Source organism: Trifolium pratense, linkage group LG5 (assembly GCF_020283565.1).
Source record: "Trifolium pratense cultivar HEN17-A07 linkage group LG5, ARS_RC_1.1, whole genome shotgun sequence".
In the NCBI taxonomy this organism is placed as follows: Eukaryota; Viridiplantae; Streptophyta; class Magnoliopsida; order Fabales; family Fabaceae; genus Trifolium; species Trifolium pratense.
The window spans coordinates 24,499,559-24,516,760 of record NC_060063.1 but is presented as its reverse complement, the minus strand read 5'-3'; the positions used below and the strand labels follow the sequence as shown (position 1 = coordinate 24,516,760).

The window sequence follows — 17,202 nt, the reverse complement described above, 5'->3', positions numbered from 1 at the left end:
TTAGTAGAAAAAAATATATCCATGGAAATAAAATCAAATGAACCAATTAAACAAACTTTATATTTTTACAAATTTGTGTCAAAAAAAATTTAAAAATATTTTGTCAAAATAATTCAAATTGGACCGCGAAAGTGATGAAAAATAGTGACAGTAAGAAAAGCGGGGGAAATCACAATCGATTTTACCAACAACACAAGGTTATTTCGGTAAATATCCAAAAGAGAAATGAGTAAGAAACACCAAAACGCTTCGTATCTTACATAGTTCTCCCTCTCTCTCTCTCTCTCTCTCTCTCTCTCTCTCTCTCTCTCTCTGATTTCTCAAAAGCTTCACCGTTTACGTTAATGGTTAGGGTTTCATAATTCACATTACAACATGTTGCAGAAACCAACTCCTTCTCAATTTTCACTCTCCAATTCAATTTCTTCTACACGCTTTTCGCAAAATATGAATTGATTCATTATCTTCTTTTTCTTTTGAGGTAATTCATTTCTCTCGCTTAATTTTCTTATTTCTATTTTGCGCTTAAATTCAATTCTCTTAAATACGTTTTCCATTCTCGATTCAATAATGCTTCAACTTCTTGAATTTCGTGGTGTTGTTTGATTGTTTTTCCTTTTTGTGGAACCCTTGATTATGTAATTGTTTAATTACATTTTTTGTTCTTGTTGCGAAATTGACCTGTATATCGAGTTTGAATATCTTGTTTGGACTGTGTAGTTAGAAATGGCTGAATTTAGTTGATAAGATTGGTAAATTTGATGTGTTAGTTTAATGTTTGTTGAACTCTATGAAGCACAGACACTCCTCGAATTAGGCAGGCCATACGGCACTTTCAATAATAATTTTTTTTTTTTTTGAAAACTTGTATCCGGTATTAGGACCGAGTAATCCAAGGGGACCAATCCCACCGCCCACTTGCGAGGACCCCATTTAAAGCCAGAATATTTTTGCTCTGTATGGACTAGCCCACCGAAATTGGCACTAGTGAGAATCGAATCTAAGACCTTGAGAGGAGCATACTACAAGGACCCAAGCCAACACCACTAGACCAACCTCAAGTGGGTTACTTTCAATTATAATTACATTGAATTATGTCATTTTTCTCAAATTATTACCGGTATCAACGTGTCCGTGTCCAGTGTCTGTGCCTATGTCCATGTTTTATAGGTTGGGCTTCATTGTATTGATTTTGATCCCTTCATTGAGAATTTCCATGTAACTGTTTCTGCATATTATAGGCTTATAGTTCAGTCTACCTGTTTATAATTATTGGAAAGTCTGGCTTATTTATGTCTGATGTAATTTTATCAATACTTTGAGTTTTTATGTGTGCTTATGTTTGATTCTTGTGACTGTTTACAGTGGTGGCAGTTGTGATATGGAAATGTATGGTGTTTCTGAGACTAGGAATCCGGATGCTTACTGGGTAATTTTTTTAATTAAATTTTGTAACTTCTTGTTGTTTGAATATTGATATATCAAGAGTTCTTTAATGATTTGATTTTCTTTGTTAATATAATAATCGTGTGTATTGTCGCTACTGATATTTATTATAGTCGGTAATATGTGTAATTTTATCATTTTGGTTTAGATTGAAGGGGCTGATTTAAATTCACAGTTCACAAGCCCAAACTTTGAACAATCTGGAGTAATGATTAATGAAGGAGCCCCTGAATTTGTTGACCAGAGCATGTATTACCCTGCTGCCACCAATTATGGGTATTATTGTACAGGTAAATTTAAAATGGATATGCCAGTTCTTTGGTTTTGGTGGTATTATATGCATCATATTAATGATTTATTATTTGGTGGATTTAGGATTTGAATCACCCGGGGAATGGGAGGACCAGTGTAGGATTTTTGGTATAGACGCTCCTGATGTCCACTACACGGTGAGTCTGACTACTGTACTTCTCTGTCCTATTTTGGGCATGTGACTGATTTTAATGTTATTTTTTTTTCTCTTTACCCCAGGGTGGACAAAATGAAAGTTTTCCATATGTATATTATAACTATGGATATGCACAGTCTCCATACAATCCATATAATCCGTACATACCTGGTGCTGCGGTTGGAGTTGATGGCTCATTTGGCGGAGGACAATCTTATTACACCCTCCCCAATTATCAAAATACTGCTTCTTCACCTGCTTATGTTCCCCTTGTTCAACAAGACAATTTTCCTGATAGTTCTGCAAACTCCTTGTTTGGGACCAGCACTTCTGTCAGTAGACCAGATGGAAGAGGTTTGAAACATAAGTTCAATTCAGCTTCTGGTAACTTTTCTAGGAACTCTTCAAAACATTTACCAGATCAGACAAGTTCCTTGGCCAGGGTACCAGAAGGGCCGAGAGCTAATGATTGGAGGAAGCAGGATTTGACACATGCAAGTGCTTCTGGAAGTAGGTTTCTCAACTTAGCTTCTTCAGCTGTTCATCAGGTATAATTTTTTCTTTTTTGGATTACATTTGATATGGCTAGATCAGTAATGTATTAGTGGTTGATGGTTTTGCTGTTCTGTTTTGTAGGATAGAAGTTCTGATGCTTCAGTGCAACCTGTAGATACTATTTCTAATGGGAATGTTATTTCTCATCATAGTCAATTGAAAGTACCTTCTTCAAGAAGTGGATTTTCTGGTGTAGCATCAAATGCTAATGGACAATCTGCAGTTGATAAACATAGGCCGAAGGCTGACATATTGAAAGTATCAAGTGATGGAAATGGTAGCGCTGATGTATTAGGTGAGCAAAATCGAGGCCCTAGGACTAGTAGATCAAAACATCAGCTGTCTGTGAAAGCTTATACAACTAGGGTTGGAGGTGGTAACGAGCAAGGAAACATCATCATTTATACCGATCAATACAACAAGGAGGATTTCCCTCTTGACTATGATAATGCAAAGTTTTTTGTTATAAAATCATACAGTGAGGATGATGTGCACAAAAGCATTAAATACAATGTGTGGTCTTCTACACCTCATGGAAACAAGAAGTTGGGAAGTGCTTATGAGGATGCAAAGAAAGTATCAGCTGAAAAATCTGGAGTCTGTCCGATTTTCCTATTTTTTTCTGTAAGTATGATGGTGTCTTACACGAGTTAATTTTTGTTTTTGTTGTGTATTTAATAACTATTTGCAAGCAAATCTTTTTCCTATTTTTGTTATGTAGGTTAATGCTAGTGGTCAATTCTGTGGAGTTGCAGAGATGATTGGTTCAGTTGATTTTAATAAGGATATGGACTTTTGGCAGCAAGATAAATGGAGTGGGAGCTTTCCTGTAAAGTGGCATATCATAAAAGATGTACCTAATGGTAACTTTAGGCACATTATACTAGAGAACAATGAAAACAAGCCAGTAACTAATAGCAGAGATACACAAGAGGTATATACTATTTGTTGGAAAATAATAGCGTATCTTAAATGTCTTGATATTATGTTAGTATTATAGTTCATCCTGTAAGATCAGTTTTTGTTCTAAAGTATTTCGATTGTCTCCCAAGATTAGTTTCCATGTTACATAGTTCTTTCTTATTAGTTATTATGATTTTTCTTCTGATTTTTCTATTTATATATGGTTAAGAGTCTTGTATTCCTGTAGTAGAGATTAGTGTTTATTCTTTTGATTATGTTACTATCAAGCAATGTTCTAAAAAATGGATTGGAGAGTGAGACATTCGGGTCATGATTCAATTGTTGACCCAAATAACATCAATAGGTTAAAATATTAGTAAAATAGTAAATGAATAAATTCTAAAAATAATAATCAGTTGTAGCTACTGTGGTTCATTAGACTGCAGTACTAGCGGGATGAAACCCAGTGAATTGGCTGGTGCCCGATTCAACTGATTGGTTTAGAACAGTTTCCAAAACATTGCTATGAAGTTTATTATCAATCATGTTACACCACACACACACACACACACATTATATATATATATATATATATATATATATATATATATATATATATATATATATATATATATATATATATATATATCGAGAAAACCGATAACTCCAACAATTAATTCTGTTCCAGAGTTATTTTATGAAATGTTGATTTGTCAACTTCATATGTTTAAATTTAGTCTTTGTATGTTAAGTTTTTGCAATTTGTTTGCTAAAAGGATTATTGCCATTTCTCGAGTGTCTTATTCTGTTATATTAATTGCTGAGTTCTCCAATGATTCAATTGATTGACTCCGAACCAATGAATATATGTTTGATTGCTTGTCTGTTTGTGTTTGGTGTAAGGTTTTAGCTGAGTTAATATGCTTGAAGAGGAAGCAATTGTATAAATTTAATTAGATGTTTGGTGGATACTAGACCTACTTTTTGTGTTAATTATCTTGATTTTGGATTTAGTTGATATTAGGATCTGGTTGCTGTTGCGATGGGTGCAGTATACATAATTACTGACATGAATTAATTTACTTGAACCAAGTGAATTTTTATTTATTTTTTGACAAAAACCAAGTGAATTGTTGATCAGTTTACCTTTTGGTTCTATTGTTGGGTTAAACAAATTATTATTCATGGCAGATAATGTATTGTAAGGGATTGGAAATGCTGAAAATATTCAAAAATCATACTTTGAAGACATCTTTGCTTGACGACTTCATGTATTATGAAAACCGTCAGAAGATCATGCAGGATGAGAAAGCCAGGCTCCTAATCAGAAGTTTCAAAAGTCCATTATTCTTACCAGCATTGGAAGCTCCTCGAAAGTTGAATTTTGTTGTTGAAAAACTGGCCAGCAATTATGAGAAGAATTTAAAGCTCAAGGATGATTCTGATAGCTTAAACCAAAAGTCCATTTCAAGCCCTGAGCAGAACATCCATAATTCTGATGTCCGTAATATCAAGTCTGTGAATGAGCAGGCTGAGAAAACTGCAGTTGATGAAGATATTTCCTCTATCTTAAAGATCGGTTCAGTCACTATTACCCCAAAGAAGGTTGAGACAAAACAATCTGGCATTGGTAACAGAGAACAGTTTGATGTTCTTACGGTAGGCTCAATGCCAGTTAAGGTTAATGGCTTCGCTAGCTCTTCTGGTATCTTGAAAGTTGGCAATATACAACTTGCCCCAAAAGCATTACAACCGTAAAAAGGAGATGCTGCTGCTAAAAGTAGTTTCCATAATTAAATTCTGCGTTTGCTTTTTGATTCGTCATCTGGTTGGGAAGCTGTTTCTTATTGATCTATTTCTGTTTCTAATTCTTTGATACAAAGGCCCTTCCCACTGTCATGGATTTTCAAGCGGCAGTGTTGACTCATAAAACTTCGAAAAACTATTGTTTTTCCTTTTGCGCACATACTTGGGTCAGTTTTTTTTTTTTTTTTGTTAAAAATTTCATCCAATATTTGTTGAGAAAGCATGCGAAAGCTTCTCACCACTTTCATTCCATGTGATTGTTATATTCACAAGATTTATCTTTGTTGTGTTGTTAAGAGTGTATGTGTTCCATTTTGATTCTGATTTGGTTTTGAAGGTGGTTGTCAATGTTGAATATAACTGAATGGAAACAATAGCAAATTCTTTTGGTTTATTTAAGTTTTTTTGGCACACATTATACTTTTTCAACACCTTAATGCCCCCAATTAGGTCGCAAGTGTTATCAAGCTCGGCTTTCGTTTATTTAGTTATTGTCCACTACTGTGGAATCCAAGATACAACATGATGTTACCATTCCATGCGTGCGTCGAACTGTGTACTTTTACCAGGTACATCAAATGATCATATGAAAAAATTTATGTGAATTGCACCATGTGAAGGCTTTTTATTTAAGAGGCCATGTGAAGTTTTAACATCAGATAATTTGTTCTTTATCTATGCTTTTTTTTTTTAAAAAAATAAATAAATGAATAAAAATATAAAAAAAATTGACTTTTTTGTACCACAAAAAAGAATTGAGTAAACGAGTTGAACCTAATGAGTTGAATTAAGTTGTTTGTGAATTTTAAATGAGCAGAACTTAAGCTAAGAAAGAAGTTGTTGTCAAACTTGAGCCTAGTATCAAGTTGAACAATTTCTTATCGAATGGAGTTGAGCTCAAGTGAGTTTAACTCAACTAGGCCAATTTTTAGCCCTACTGTTGGACTACATCCGACCACACAATATAGGGTTTCAGACTATATGACAATAATTGTCCAAAAGGACACTTGACTCATAGAAGGTTCTAGGCCTTGAAAACCCCAGCCTTAGTCTATACTGAGGTATACACAATTCTAAACCTATACTCCATGATGCTTATTAATTTAATCGTCAGAGTAATTGCAACTACACTCCACCACTGGGGTCTTGTAAGCAATGATCTATCCACAATGACCCGTACAATATAGTCCAACATCAGATCTCCAAGTCTGGAAGGATGAAGTAGTATTTTGTTTTTGTTACCATTTTATTGGTACAAAATCTCCACCGTCTTTAAAAAAAAAATCTTTGTCTAGCACCTACTGTGACACAAAAGGTAGATTCTCTCCTCTAAACTATTTTTTTGGTCCATACACAAAACCCTTTTCTATAAAAACTTTTAGATCGGATCGAATTTTGGATCATTTTTTTAAAACGGAACCAAACTGTATACATATATTTTAATAAATGTCTATCTTTTTTATTATTAATTAAGGTATATTGCATTAATCTATTATTATCATATACTCCCTCCAGTCCTTAATATAAGAGACACTTTATTTTTCAGATTCATTGCAAATATAATGTATCTAGTCAATAATATAGCATTAAATAGCATTAAATGAATAATAACTAATAGAAAATAATAAACTATAAAATTTGTAAGGTGCCTCATTAAATGAATTATCTACGCATTATCAAAAAACCATTTTTGTCCACGTACGCCTTCATCACATGTCATACTTCATATTTTACTTTCAATCCTACAATTATACATGGGGAATGATCAAATTACACCGGTGTAACATTTGAGTAATGTTACACCGCTCAATAACGCTTTAACGAATACAAATTTTACAAAATTCACCGTTGGATTGAAAGCTTATATCGTATAGATCATATATGTTGAATTGTATAAAAATCTAAAATCGTTTGATATGTTTTTTGAGATAGATCAAGATTAACTGTATTCAATAAAAACGCATAAACCATTAATCTTCATCGGTCTCAATAACATATCAAACGATTTTAGATTTTTGTAAAATTCAACATGGATGATCTATATGATATAAGCTTTCAATCTAACGGTGGATTTTATAAAATTTGTATTCGTTAAAGCGTTATTGAGCGGTGTAACATTACTCAAATGTTACACCGGTGTAATTTGATCCCTCCCCATTATATATAATATAATTAGGGATAAACATTCTTATTGCCCACGTAGGCCTCCATCACATATCAAATTTCATATTTCATCTTTAATACCTAAAATACATAATATAAGGGTTAATTTCTTTATTCATATTGTATCATGCCGAAAGAAGATAAATCTTATAAAATAAAGGCTTAACTACACATTTGTTCCTTTACGTTTATTTTATGTTTCAATTTGGTCTCTTACATTTAAAACGTATCAATTTGATTTAAAAATGCCACGTGACTAATGTTTCAAATTTGTCCCTTGTCATCTCCATCATCCACCGTTGATTAAAAAAAGACCATATATGATTATCATAGACCCCCCACACTAAATAATAAACACACCCCTTCCCCTCACCATTGCAAACCTTTCCTGCAACCCATGGCTCAACCTAGTCACCGTGAAATTCCCCTTTCTTTTCTTTTGGTAATATATATATGTGCTGAGCAATCAAGAGCAATTGAAAAATAAATAACAAAGAAGAACAAATCAAGTGCAATCAATGGTTAATTTTTTGATTTGGTAGAAAACCTATTTTTTAGATCTGCAATTTTTCTGAGACTGAGTTAATTTTTCTGAAATTGGGAAAAAAGAAGATGAAGTTCTGGACAAAAGAAATTGGATTTTTTATGTTTGATTTTGGTAGAAATTTGCATAAACCCAACCTCAATAGATCAGACTTTTTAGGTTTCATTTTAAGTGTTGTTGTTGAAATTGTTTTGTTTTAGTTTTGGGTGTGGTGGTAGTGATTTTGGTGGTGTTGGTAGAGAGAAGAAGGTGATGGTGGTGTTGAGTGAAGGAGGTGATGAACAAGAAGATGAATCATAATCTAGTGTTGGGTGGTCTATAATAATCATACGTAGTCCTTTTTATAAAACAGATTTAACTTAAAATCTAACGGGAAGGACTAATCAATTCTAACGATGAAAACGTAAGGGACCAAATTGATACGTTTTAAATGTAAGAGACTAGATTGAAACCTAAAATAAACATAAAGGACCAAATGTATAGTTAAGGCTAAAATAAATAATAAACGCATTTGACCATAAAAAGAAATAACATAAAAATCGATGCAAGAAACTCTTCAATTTTGTTTTGACAGACATATTCGTTGGGGACAAACAATAGTTCAAGTTTAAGGTTGTTGATGACAGTAAATTATATGATGTTTTTAGTATCATTTTAGGGCAGTTTTAGTAACAATTGAAGATCAAAAGTAAGCAAAAACCTAGAAAAGTGAAGTTACTTGGCCAAGAAGCAAGAAAAGTGGAAAAAACATCAAAAGAGGGCAAAAACGTAAAAAATAGTGCGCACCATCGTAGCCACGATGAGATCTAGCGTGGTACGATGAAGGCGGTTGAAGAAAACAGAAAATCTTGATTAAATCTTTCATCGTGCCACGATATGACCCGTTGTTGCCACAATGAGGCAAAATTGAACGCCATCATGGCCACGATGGATACGATGGGTGCGCAAAAAAAGCATAAATTCAGCTGAAAAACTATAAATAGAGCCCTTCTCCTTCACAATTATTTATTCAGAAATCACTCAACAATAGTGATACTCAAGAGAGAGTTAGGAGAACTCTAAGGAGGATGCAAAGAGGGCCAAGGAACTCCGAGGCAATAAGGTTCCTTTCTTTTATTGTCTTTGTAATTTATTTTTCTAGGTTAGGTCGAGTAGATGAACTCCCTTATGAATGCTTGAAACATGTAATTACGGTTGAAAAGTTTATGCTTGATTATTATTCAGTTATTTCCACAATTGTCTTGTTTTAATTCTTCGTTCTTAATCTTGATGACATTAGAATAAACCCATAGGTAATTAGCTGATCTCGTGACAACAGACTAATAAGCACAAAAATAAAGACAATTCAACCGACCTATATGAAACAATTAAATTCAGTATCTGCGGAAAGGGGTAGGATTAAGAATCACACTTAGCTAAATTCTGCATATTTAGGGTTAATAAAAAAAGGTAGGCCAGAAACACGTGACAACTTGTTAAACATTGAACTTGCTAAGGGTAAGGACGCTTTTTTAAAGGTTGAACCATTAGAGGTGAGGATATTATAAAAACATGCGTGAAACCTACCAAACGGTTGACTAAACTCTATTCACATTGCAATAGAAATAAGGGATGGTAACTCTAAATTTATTTTAATAGAAATTAATCCGACAGACTATAACTAATAGTGAAGAAAAGTATAACGCTGGTTACCAATCAGAAGTAAGGGAGGAATTCAAAACACTTAACCACCCGTGTGTCTATCCAGTCATATTTTGATCAATTTAATTTTAATTTTATAGTATTTTAGTAAGTTTTTAGGTGTATTATATGTTCAAGAGAGAAAATTTTAGCAAGTAAAAGACATCATGAAGTGGAGTCGAGTATCAAGTTGAACAATTTCTTATCTAGTGGAGTCGAGCTCAAGTGAGTTTAACTCGACTCACGACTCATTTTAAGCCCTATATATTGTTGGACCACATCTATATTTGGCAACAACTGTCCAAAAGGACTCCGACTCAAAGAAAGGGTACAAAAGGTGAATTCTCTCTTTCCAACCGTTGATCGAACAATCACATATTCATTGTTAATCATTTAGTAATTTGTCACGTTAGCTTAAAACAAAAACAAAAATATACACATCTTCATTTGTCTTGAATATTCTGTTTGATCAGAGTTAATCATTTAGTAATTTGTCACGTACGTTAGCTTAAAACAAAAACAAAAATATATACATCTTTATTTGTCTTGAATATTCTGTTTGAAGTAAAACCCAAAGATCAATTTTATTATTTTTAGGTTAATTTAATAACACTGCCAAAAAAAAAAGACGGTTAATTTAATAACATCATAGTCAAGGTTGAATAGAAGTCCAATATTCCAAACATCAATCATCCAAGTTTATGCACAAACGATTTGTGCGCAATGTGTGTGATATTTGTCAATTTGAGAGCACCAAATAATTTAATATTCATAAAAAAAAAAATCTTAAAATCTTGGTTGTTTCGAATTGTGGCAAAAATAGTTTCACCAATATTGGCCCAGTCTTAATAATTATGCATGCAACAAAATCCATCAACCAACCATTATAGAATAAAAAATAAAAAATAAACATACTAAAATTGGATTACCAGTATAAAGAATAGAAACTAGGTATTATCAATTAAAATGTATTTATTTAAACTTGATTTGACAAAATGTCAAATCTCATGAGTACATTTTATTATGTAGAGTCTCACATAACATACAAATTATTTATTTATTTATTTATTTATTTATTTATCGTTGTCGTAACTCTCCAAGTTGGAATCATTGTATGCATAAACCACGAGCACCTACACATTAAAAATAAATATATATAAATATTTAATATTTAGATCTGTTAAAAAAAAAACTAAATAAAGATAAAGAGAGAGTAAAAAATGGATACCATGATGACATATCAATGTTTTGTTTTAACCGAAGGTGGAACACCATAGCAAGCTCTTACACAAGGTTTCATGCAAGCTGCATAATGTTTTATGTCTTTGACACAAGTTATGTCACACTTTGCTTCACAAAGAGTTGGAGGTAATTTATTTGGCTCAAATTCTTGAGATTGAGTTATGCATTCAATTTGTGTTACGGCTATGATGATCATGAACATCACCACAATACATTTCTTTACCATGCTTACTTCCATAACTCTTTGATTTGTATCTTTCAGCAATCTCTATTGAAATTATGTATTTTATGATGTTTATAAGACATAAAATGAGTTTATTTATAAGAGTTTTCAAACGTAAACAAAAGTTGTGATAATTAATTTTCAAATATAAAGTAGTCAAATTCAAATTATATATATTCTATGAAAGAAAATAATAATTTCGGTCAAAAAAAACAAGAAAAGAAAATAATAACATCTACTTAATATACACTTATATGTCTATTATTATTAATACATCAATTCTCGATCTTTTGGTTAAGATCAAGTGTAGTATTTGATCTTATCAGTTTAATATCTGATATGTGGCTCACTGGGTCACACAATATTAAATTACTTTTTAGGATAGGGTCAGGCCACTACAGTAGCTTGGTACTGGCCTTTTCGTTGATGCATTGCATTCACTACAAGAAAATCAGTCTATATCCACGGCCATTTTTCCCATTACCCACGGCTTCACTATGAGTACATGAGATTTACCCACGGATTACCCACGGCATTGGTCCGTGGCATATTGCCTCGTTGGTAACTCAAGTACCCAAGAAAATGCCGTGGGTAAGGCTACCCACGGCTTTTCCCACGTTATTATCCAAAACTTTGTCATGGATAGTTACCCATGGCAATACCATGAGTAGAGTATACCGACAGGTTTGCCATAGAAAGCCATAGAAAACATTTCTAGATACTTACCCACGGCTTTGCCATAGAAAAGCATTACCTACTGTATTACCGTGGGTAAGGTCAATTTTTTTTTTTTTTTTTTTTCATTTATAAACAGCTGGTAGCAATTGTATGCTACTATCACATAACTTCATCCATTTTCACCCAACAAGATAACCAATACCAAACAAACAATAACTAAATTTAAAACAAAGCAAATTGAGTCATATCATCAAAAGATCACTTACTCAAACTAAAGTGTAGTGTTAACAAAAATTGACACTATTACAATTGTCAAAATAAACAAATAAGACACTTAACAATTTGGACAAAATATGTAGTCATAACAGTTTTTCCCCTAGATGATTGGGCACATAGCTTAAAACGAGTCTTAGGGTCGATTGTGTTGATGGTTTGGGAGCCCTTACCGTCTGCAGCTCCTGAGGCCTGATGCAACTTATATCTTGTTCAACCCAAGATGAATCCTATGCACTGGTTTGAGTTCTTACAAAGACCTCGTCCACTGTGGGTACTCTACCCAACTCTGCAGCCTTTCATAAACATAAAACAAGACAAACTTTAGTTTTGTGCCAAACATTTCTTACATAGGAAGAAAACTAGCTTTATGCTATTAGCCATTATTTTATTAAGAACAGGCAGATCCAAAGGAAGAATTGAGAAAGGAAGTAAGATACATTGCATACATACAAACTCAAAAGCGCCTAAGTCTTGTATGCTACCTTATACCATAAAAATAAGCATTGAACTGCTATTTGTGTTGAATTTAGATACATGTCTAACTGCATACATGTAAATTATGACCACAGGGCATCAATATTAGTGCACTAGAACAATCATCTATCAATTTGCAACATTGAATCCAATTTGATGCATTGAAAAAGAAATAGTACATGAAAAACAATACAAAAAATGTAGACAGATTACTGTAAAGGAAGAAAAACAAAATGGAAATTCACCTCCGCTCCAACTATTGTTGCATAAGAACCAGCACTAAAATCACCAACATTAACATCACTTGTTTTGGCCCTGACTGTCAAATCAGTTTAAAGAGACAAAGTGGACCTAAAAGTACAAGTAAAAGAATGTCAAAATCTACAAACACATATTAAATATAAAACTAACGAAAAGGAAAACAAGGAGTAATCGGCCAAAGATCAAAACACTTGCCGTGAGACAGGAGGATAACTGCATCATATAACTTTTTTTTTTAAGAAAAATGTACGGCACAATCTATCTTGCACCAAGAAAACTTATGCAGTCAAGAGATGGTACTGTGCCATGTCTTATTTTAGCAGCAGTTTAAACTTCCTGGCTGGCAAATACTAAAAATTACTAAAAAAATACTAAAAACTGAAACTGAAACAGGAAAAATACTAAAAATTACACACTCCATATCAAATATCAAAGATATCCAAATTTATTGAAACAATGACCATCAGAAAGTCCAATTTTGTCCTTCGTGTAACTTTATCCTAATACAATGATTGCATCAGAGCAAATCATACAAGAATAACACATTGAATATTAGAAACATGCTGAAATTAAAACAAGTTGTTGTTCATAGAAAAACTCACCATGCATCCCATTTCTCCAACAGAAAAGAAACCATCTTGTGTTATTTTTGCAAATCAAAGGTAAAAAGAAATTAATTCTTAGGAGGAAAAACATATGGTTCAAATTTATCAAGAACAAAATCAAGTTCAAAGTAGGTAATGGGAGAAATTAATACAAGTGAACTAACCATTTCGTTTCCCACCCAAGTGTTTCAATAAAGCTTCTTCAATTTCGCGTGAACCTCGTATCATAAAAGGTGTTGTTCCACAGACCAATAGATGATATTTTCAACCTGAAAATTCAAAGGTGGTTGATCCAACATGTTTTGGCCTGTACTGTGAATTAGCAGGAATGAAAATAATGCAGCAATATATGACTTCAACTAAATGATTGTGACTATTTATATAGAAGAATATTGTGCACATCAATAACCAAACCTTGCTGCATGCATAGACTTAAAACATAGCATGGTACACATCACCACCACCATCAATAACAATCAAAGCCTTTTTCAAATGAAAAATGTCTGCTATATAAATCAACAGATGCAATAAATGGTCCTTATCAACAAAAAAAAATAAAAAAATTGAAGTAGCCCAAGGCCTGAAAGTAGTACTTGTTGCAGGTTTATGGTTAGGAGACTATATTGCTATTTTTTATTTGTATTCCATTCCACTTAGCTGGTTGTGTTAGGAATGAATGACCCATTGACGAAACTTTGGGACAAATTTAAATGTACCTCTATTTTTCCATAGCTCAAAACCATGGTTATGTAGTCACTAATCAGAAATCACAAAGGTAACCATTAAATTTCATATTTGGGAATTTTTTTCATATCACAAATGAACTTTTATAGGAAAAAAATGTAAATTGAAATCATATGAAAATTAAATTTAGGGTTTTCACTCCCAACAACAACAAAATCAATTCTGAGCTTCACACAACAAGATTATATCGATTAATTAGCAAAACATGAAGATTGAGTTGTAAGGATTAGACTCACTGTTCCGGTGGAAGGGGGACGAACAGAGAGAACGCAGCTGGGAAACGGAGAAAGTGGAGAGGGTCGCCAGAACGAAGATGGTAGCGGGAGATGAGAGGGTCGCCGGAATGGAGAGTGATAGGGATTTGTGATTTGTCTTCCGTCCTTCGTTTCCTCAGTCTCTTTGGTTTCTAGAAAAGTAACATGAAGAAAAGAAAGGTAAAGTTTCTACCAAAAAAAAAAAGAAAAGAAAGGTAAAGTGGAAGTAAATTAATGAAAAAAATTATTAAAATTATAATTTATACTTATATACAAATTTGCCGTGGGTAACTAAAATTTCATTTGGCGCCCAGCCCCTTCATTTGGTGGATGCAACATTTCCTTTAAAAAAGTGAGAGGGAAACAAGTGATTTCTTATTTTCACGTTTTTGAAGGCTTTGCCGTGGGTAATACCCACGGAAAATGGCCGTGGGTAAAAACACCCTGGGTATGCACAACTTTTCTTGTAGTGATTATTGCTTGGGATGGCGCACCCCACCTATAAAAGAAAATTATATTTACATAATATATACTTATGATCGGTCTCCTTTTTTTATGACTAAATGAGTCTATTGTTATTATACATATATGCAGTGGGCCGGAGTTCAAACCTAAAGAGAGAAAAAAATGAAAAAGTCTCACAAATAAGCGAGTCTGTTGTTATTATCTCACTTATTTATCTTATGAGTGAAATTTCTAGCCACTAGACTACTTGACAAAAAAAATAAGAAATTTTTTGATAAAGTAAAAATATAAATGTTGAAATACCAAAAGAAGGTAAAAGTCATACTGATTTTATTATCTAGCTTTTTTCATTAATGTTTTCAAACCAATAGTTTACTGATTAGTTATATAGTTTATAGTCCATAAATCATACTTCAACTGAAAAAAGTCGAAATTGTTAGACGGGACGTCACTGTTGGCGCAGCAGATGCAAAGATTTGCTTGGTTCAGAGGATGCAAAGTTCAGAGGTTGTGTTGCCTCTGACTCTGAAGTGCTTCAGAGGATGGATTGCAGGCACAGGCGCGCGCAAGATTGCAGGCAAGCTCAGCAGGCACGCAGGCTTGAGCTTGAGCACACTAGCAGTTTTGCAAAAACTGCAATATGCAAGATGAACTAGTTTCTTGATGAAATTGATTAACAACTGAACTTGAAAACTTAGGGAAAATAGAGAATTTTATTCTTCCTTAATGGGCCACAAAAGATTGATTACAAATGAATGCACTAATTGCATTTATAGGGTGGCTTGTATAACAAGCAAGCTCATCCCTAGGCCTAACCAATTTCCCTAACTACCTAGTTAGTTACTAACAAACTTTTTAACTAATAAGTTGGTTTTAACTAACTCTAAAACATCTAACAAACTATTTTCAAGATGAATTAACCACTTCTTAACAGTCACTATGGCTCTCTCGATTGTGTGTGTGATTTTATAATGACTTTGTCATGTTGTCTATCTACTAAGGCTGATGGAGGGTTGTGGATTTGAGATCTTAGAGAGGTGAACCTTGCTGGGTAAGTGGAGATGAAGACTACTGTATGGGGGACATAGAATTTAGAGAGATATCCTCCCGGTGAGATACGGTTCGTTCATTTAAGTTTGTAAATTATAATTGTTTGATTGCTCTTATGATCTTACAAGACATAATATTTTTTTTATCTCTATTTTTTTCAGGTTGAAAATGGTCGACATTTAGTGTTTTGTTCCATAGTTGCAAGCTTTAAGTAATTGTTAGAATATTGTATATATTTTATAAGTTCACACTAGTGAAATTGTAATTTTATATGCTATTTTATCATAAACTACATTGACAAACTTATAATAATATATAAAAATTGCATAAGTTGTTTGCATAAGCTCTAAATAAGAGGAAAAAAGTCAGGCCAAATGATACTTTAGTCCACGGAACCAAATATATTATTTTACCATTTCATTTTTTAACTATTGGATTGATTTTTTTTTTTTTGTGTGTGTAATATGGTGGATTAAATATAGAGTAGTATTTTTTTTGTCTTATATTGTAATATGGTTAATTCGTCATGATAATAAAGATAATTGAAAGGGAAAACAAAAAATACAACGAATGAATTTTTTTTTTTTTGACAATCAGCAACTTATATTATTTCATTAATCAATAAAGGGGAAATACAAAGAGGTAATATATCAAAGACACCGCGACTAACCCAAGAAATGGCTGCCCGAGCTAAAGTGTGAGCAACCGTGTTTGCTTGTCGCTTAATAAACTTTACCACAAAGTTTCAATTTAAAGACAAATTATTTCTAATGTTACAAATGATGGCACTAAACTCTGATCTACCGGCGCGTGTGAATTGCGTCCACTACATTCCTCGAATCTGTTTAAAAATTGACATGTGTGATGCCACATTGTTTCATTTGTTTCATTGCTTCGAGTAATGCTATCGCTTCTCCTTCAACTATTGAGAAATTTCCTTGGTTCCAAGCAGTTCCCGCCATCACAAATTGACCCGAACTATCTCTCAAAATCCAACCTGCACTAGTTTTATTTAATTCAGTGTGAAATCCGGCATCTACATTGCATTTATACCACTCCGGAGGCAGTTTCTGCCAGTGAATTATCGGCTGCTGCGGTCCAAGGCTGTGATTACCTTGCTGCATAACCTGCACAGAATTCCAATCAAGTCACCTTGCTGTTCCTGTTATTCCATAAAGTCCAAACCAGCATAGCAAAACACCTCTTTATTTTCGAACCTGCATATATATGTCGAAGATCACTGCGCCTGCTTCACGCATCTGCACCAAACGGTTTGCTACTAAATGTTCCAACCCAGCAGCTTTAGTAGCCTCAACACTATCATTACAGTTAAACAGAAAATGCCAATCATCCTCAACACTATGATTACAAAGTGGACATTCTAT

At 33.3% G+C, this 17,202-nt stretch overlaps 1 protein-coding gene, 1 long non-coding RNA gene and 1 other non-coding gene across 4 annotated transcripts; 2 read left to right on the top strand and 1 right to left on the bottom strand.

The window, feature by feature from the left end:
- The first annotated feature begins 208 nt into the window (after positions 1-208).
- Positions 209-5,571, top strand: LOC123884518 (YTH domain-containing protein ECT4-like). The gene is made up of 8 exons (XM_045933628.1): positions 209-481; positions 1,366-1,429; positions 1,595-1,736; positions 1,822-1,895; positions 1,978-2,442; positions 2,531-3,073; positions 3,171-3,383; positions 4,544-5,571. The coding sequence occupies exons 2-8, from the start codon at positions 1,382-1,384 to the stop codon at positions 5,108-5,110; spliced, it is 2,052 nt and encodes a 683-aa protein (XP_045789584.1). The 5' UTR covers positions 209-481; positions 1,366-1,381; the 3' UTR covers positions 5,111-5,571.
- Positions 5,572-11,284: 5,713 nt separating this feature from the next.
- Positions 11,285-11,475, top strand: LOC123887739. The gene has a single exon (XR_006801741.1). It is a non-coding gene; the product is annotated as a U2 spliceosomal RNA (small nuclear RNA).
- A 450-nt stretch (positions 11,476-11,925) lies between these two features.
- LOC123887456 lies at positions 11,926-14,697 on the bottom strand. Of its 2 annotated transcripts, XR_006801494.1 has the most exons (6): positions 14,569-14,697; positions 14,285-14,454; positions 13,469-13,573; positions 13,302-13,336; positions 12,684-12,789; positions 11,926-12,257 (listed from the first exon to the last, which is right to left on the bottom strand). It is a non-coding gene; the product is annotated as an uncharacterized LOC123887456 (long non-coding RNA). The 2 variants fall into 2 exon arrangements; XR_006801493.1 differs by lacking the exon at positions 14,569-14,697 and having other exon boundaries at positions 14,285-14,500.
- Between the last annotated feature and the right edge of the window lie 2,505 nt (positions 14,698-17,202).

Coding starts and splice junctions, on each gene's coding strand:
- LOC123884518 (XM_045933628.1), top strand. CDS start 1,382: ATGGAAATGTATGGTGTTTCTGAGACTAGGAATCCGGATGCTTACTGG. Junction 1,430..1,594: donor GGAATCCGGATGCTTACTGG/GTAATTTTTTTA, acceptor ATTTTGGTTTAG/ATTGAAGGGGCTGATTTAAA. Junction 1,737..1,821: donor TTATGGGTATTATTGTACAG/GTAAATTTAAAA, acceptor TGGTGGATTTAG/GATTTGAATCACCCGGGGAA.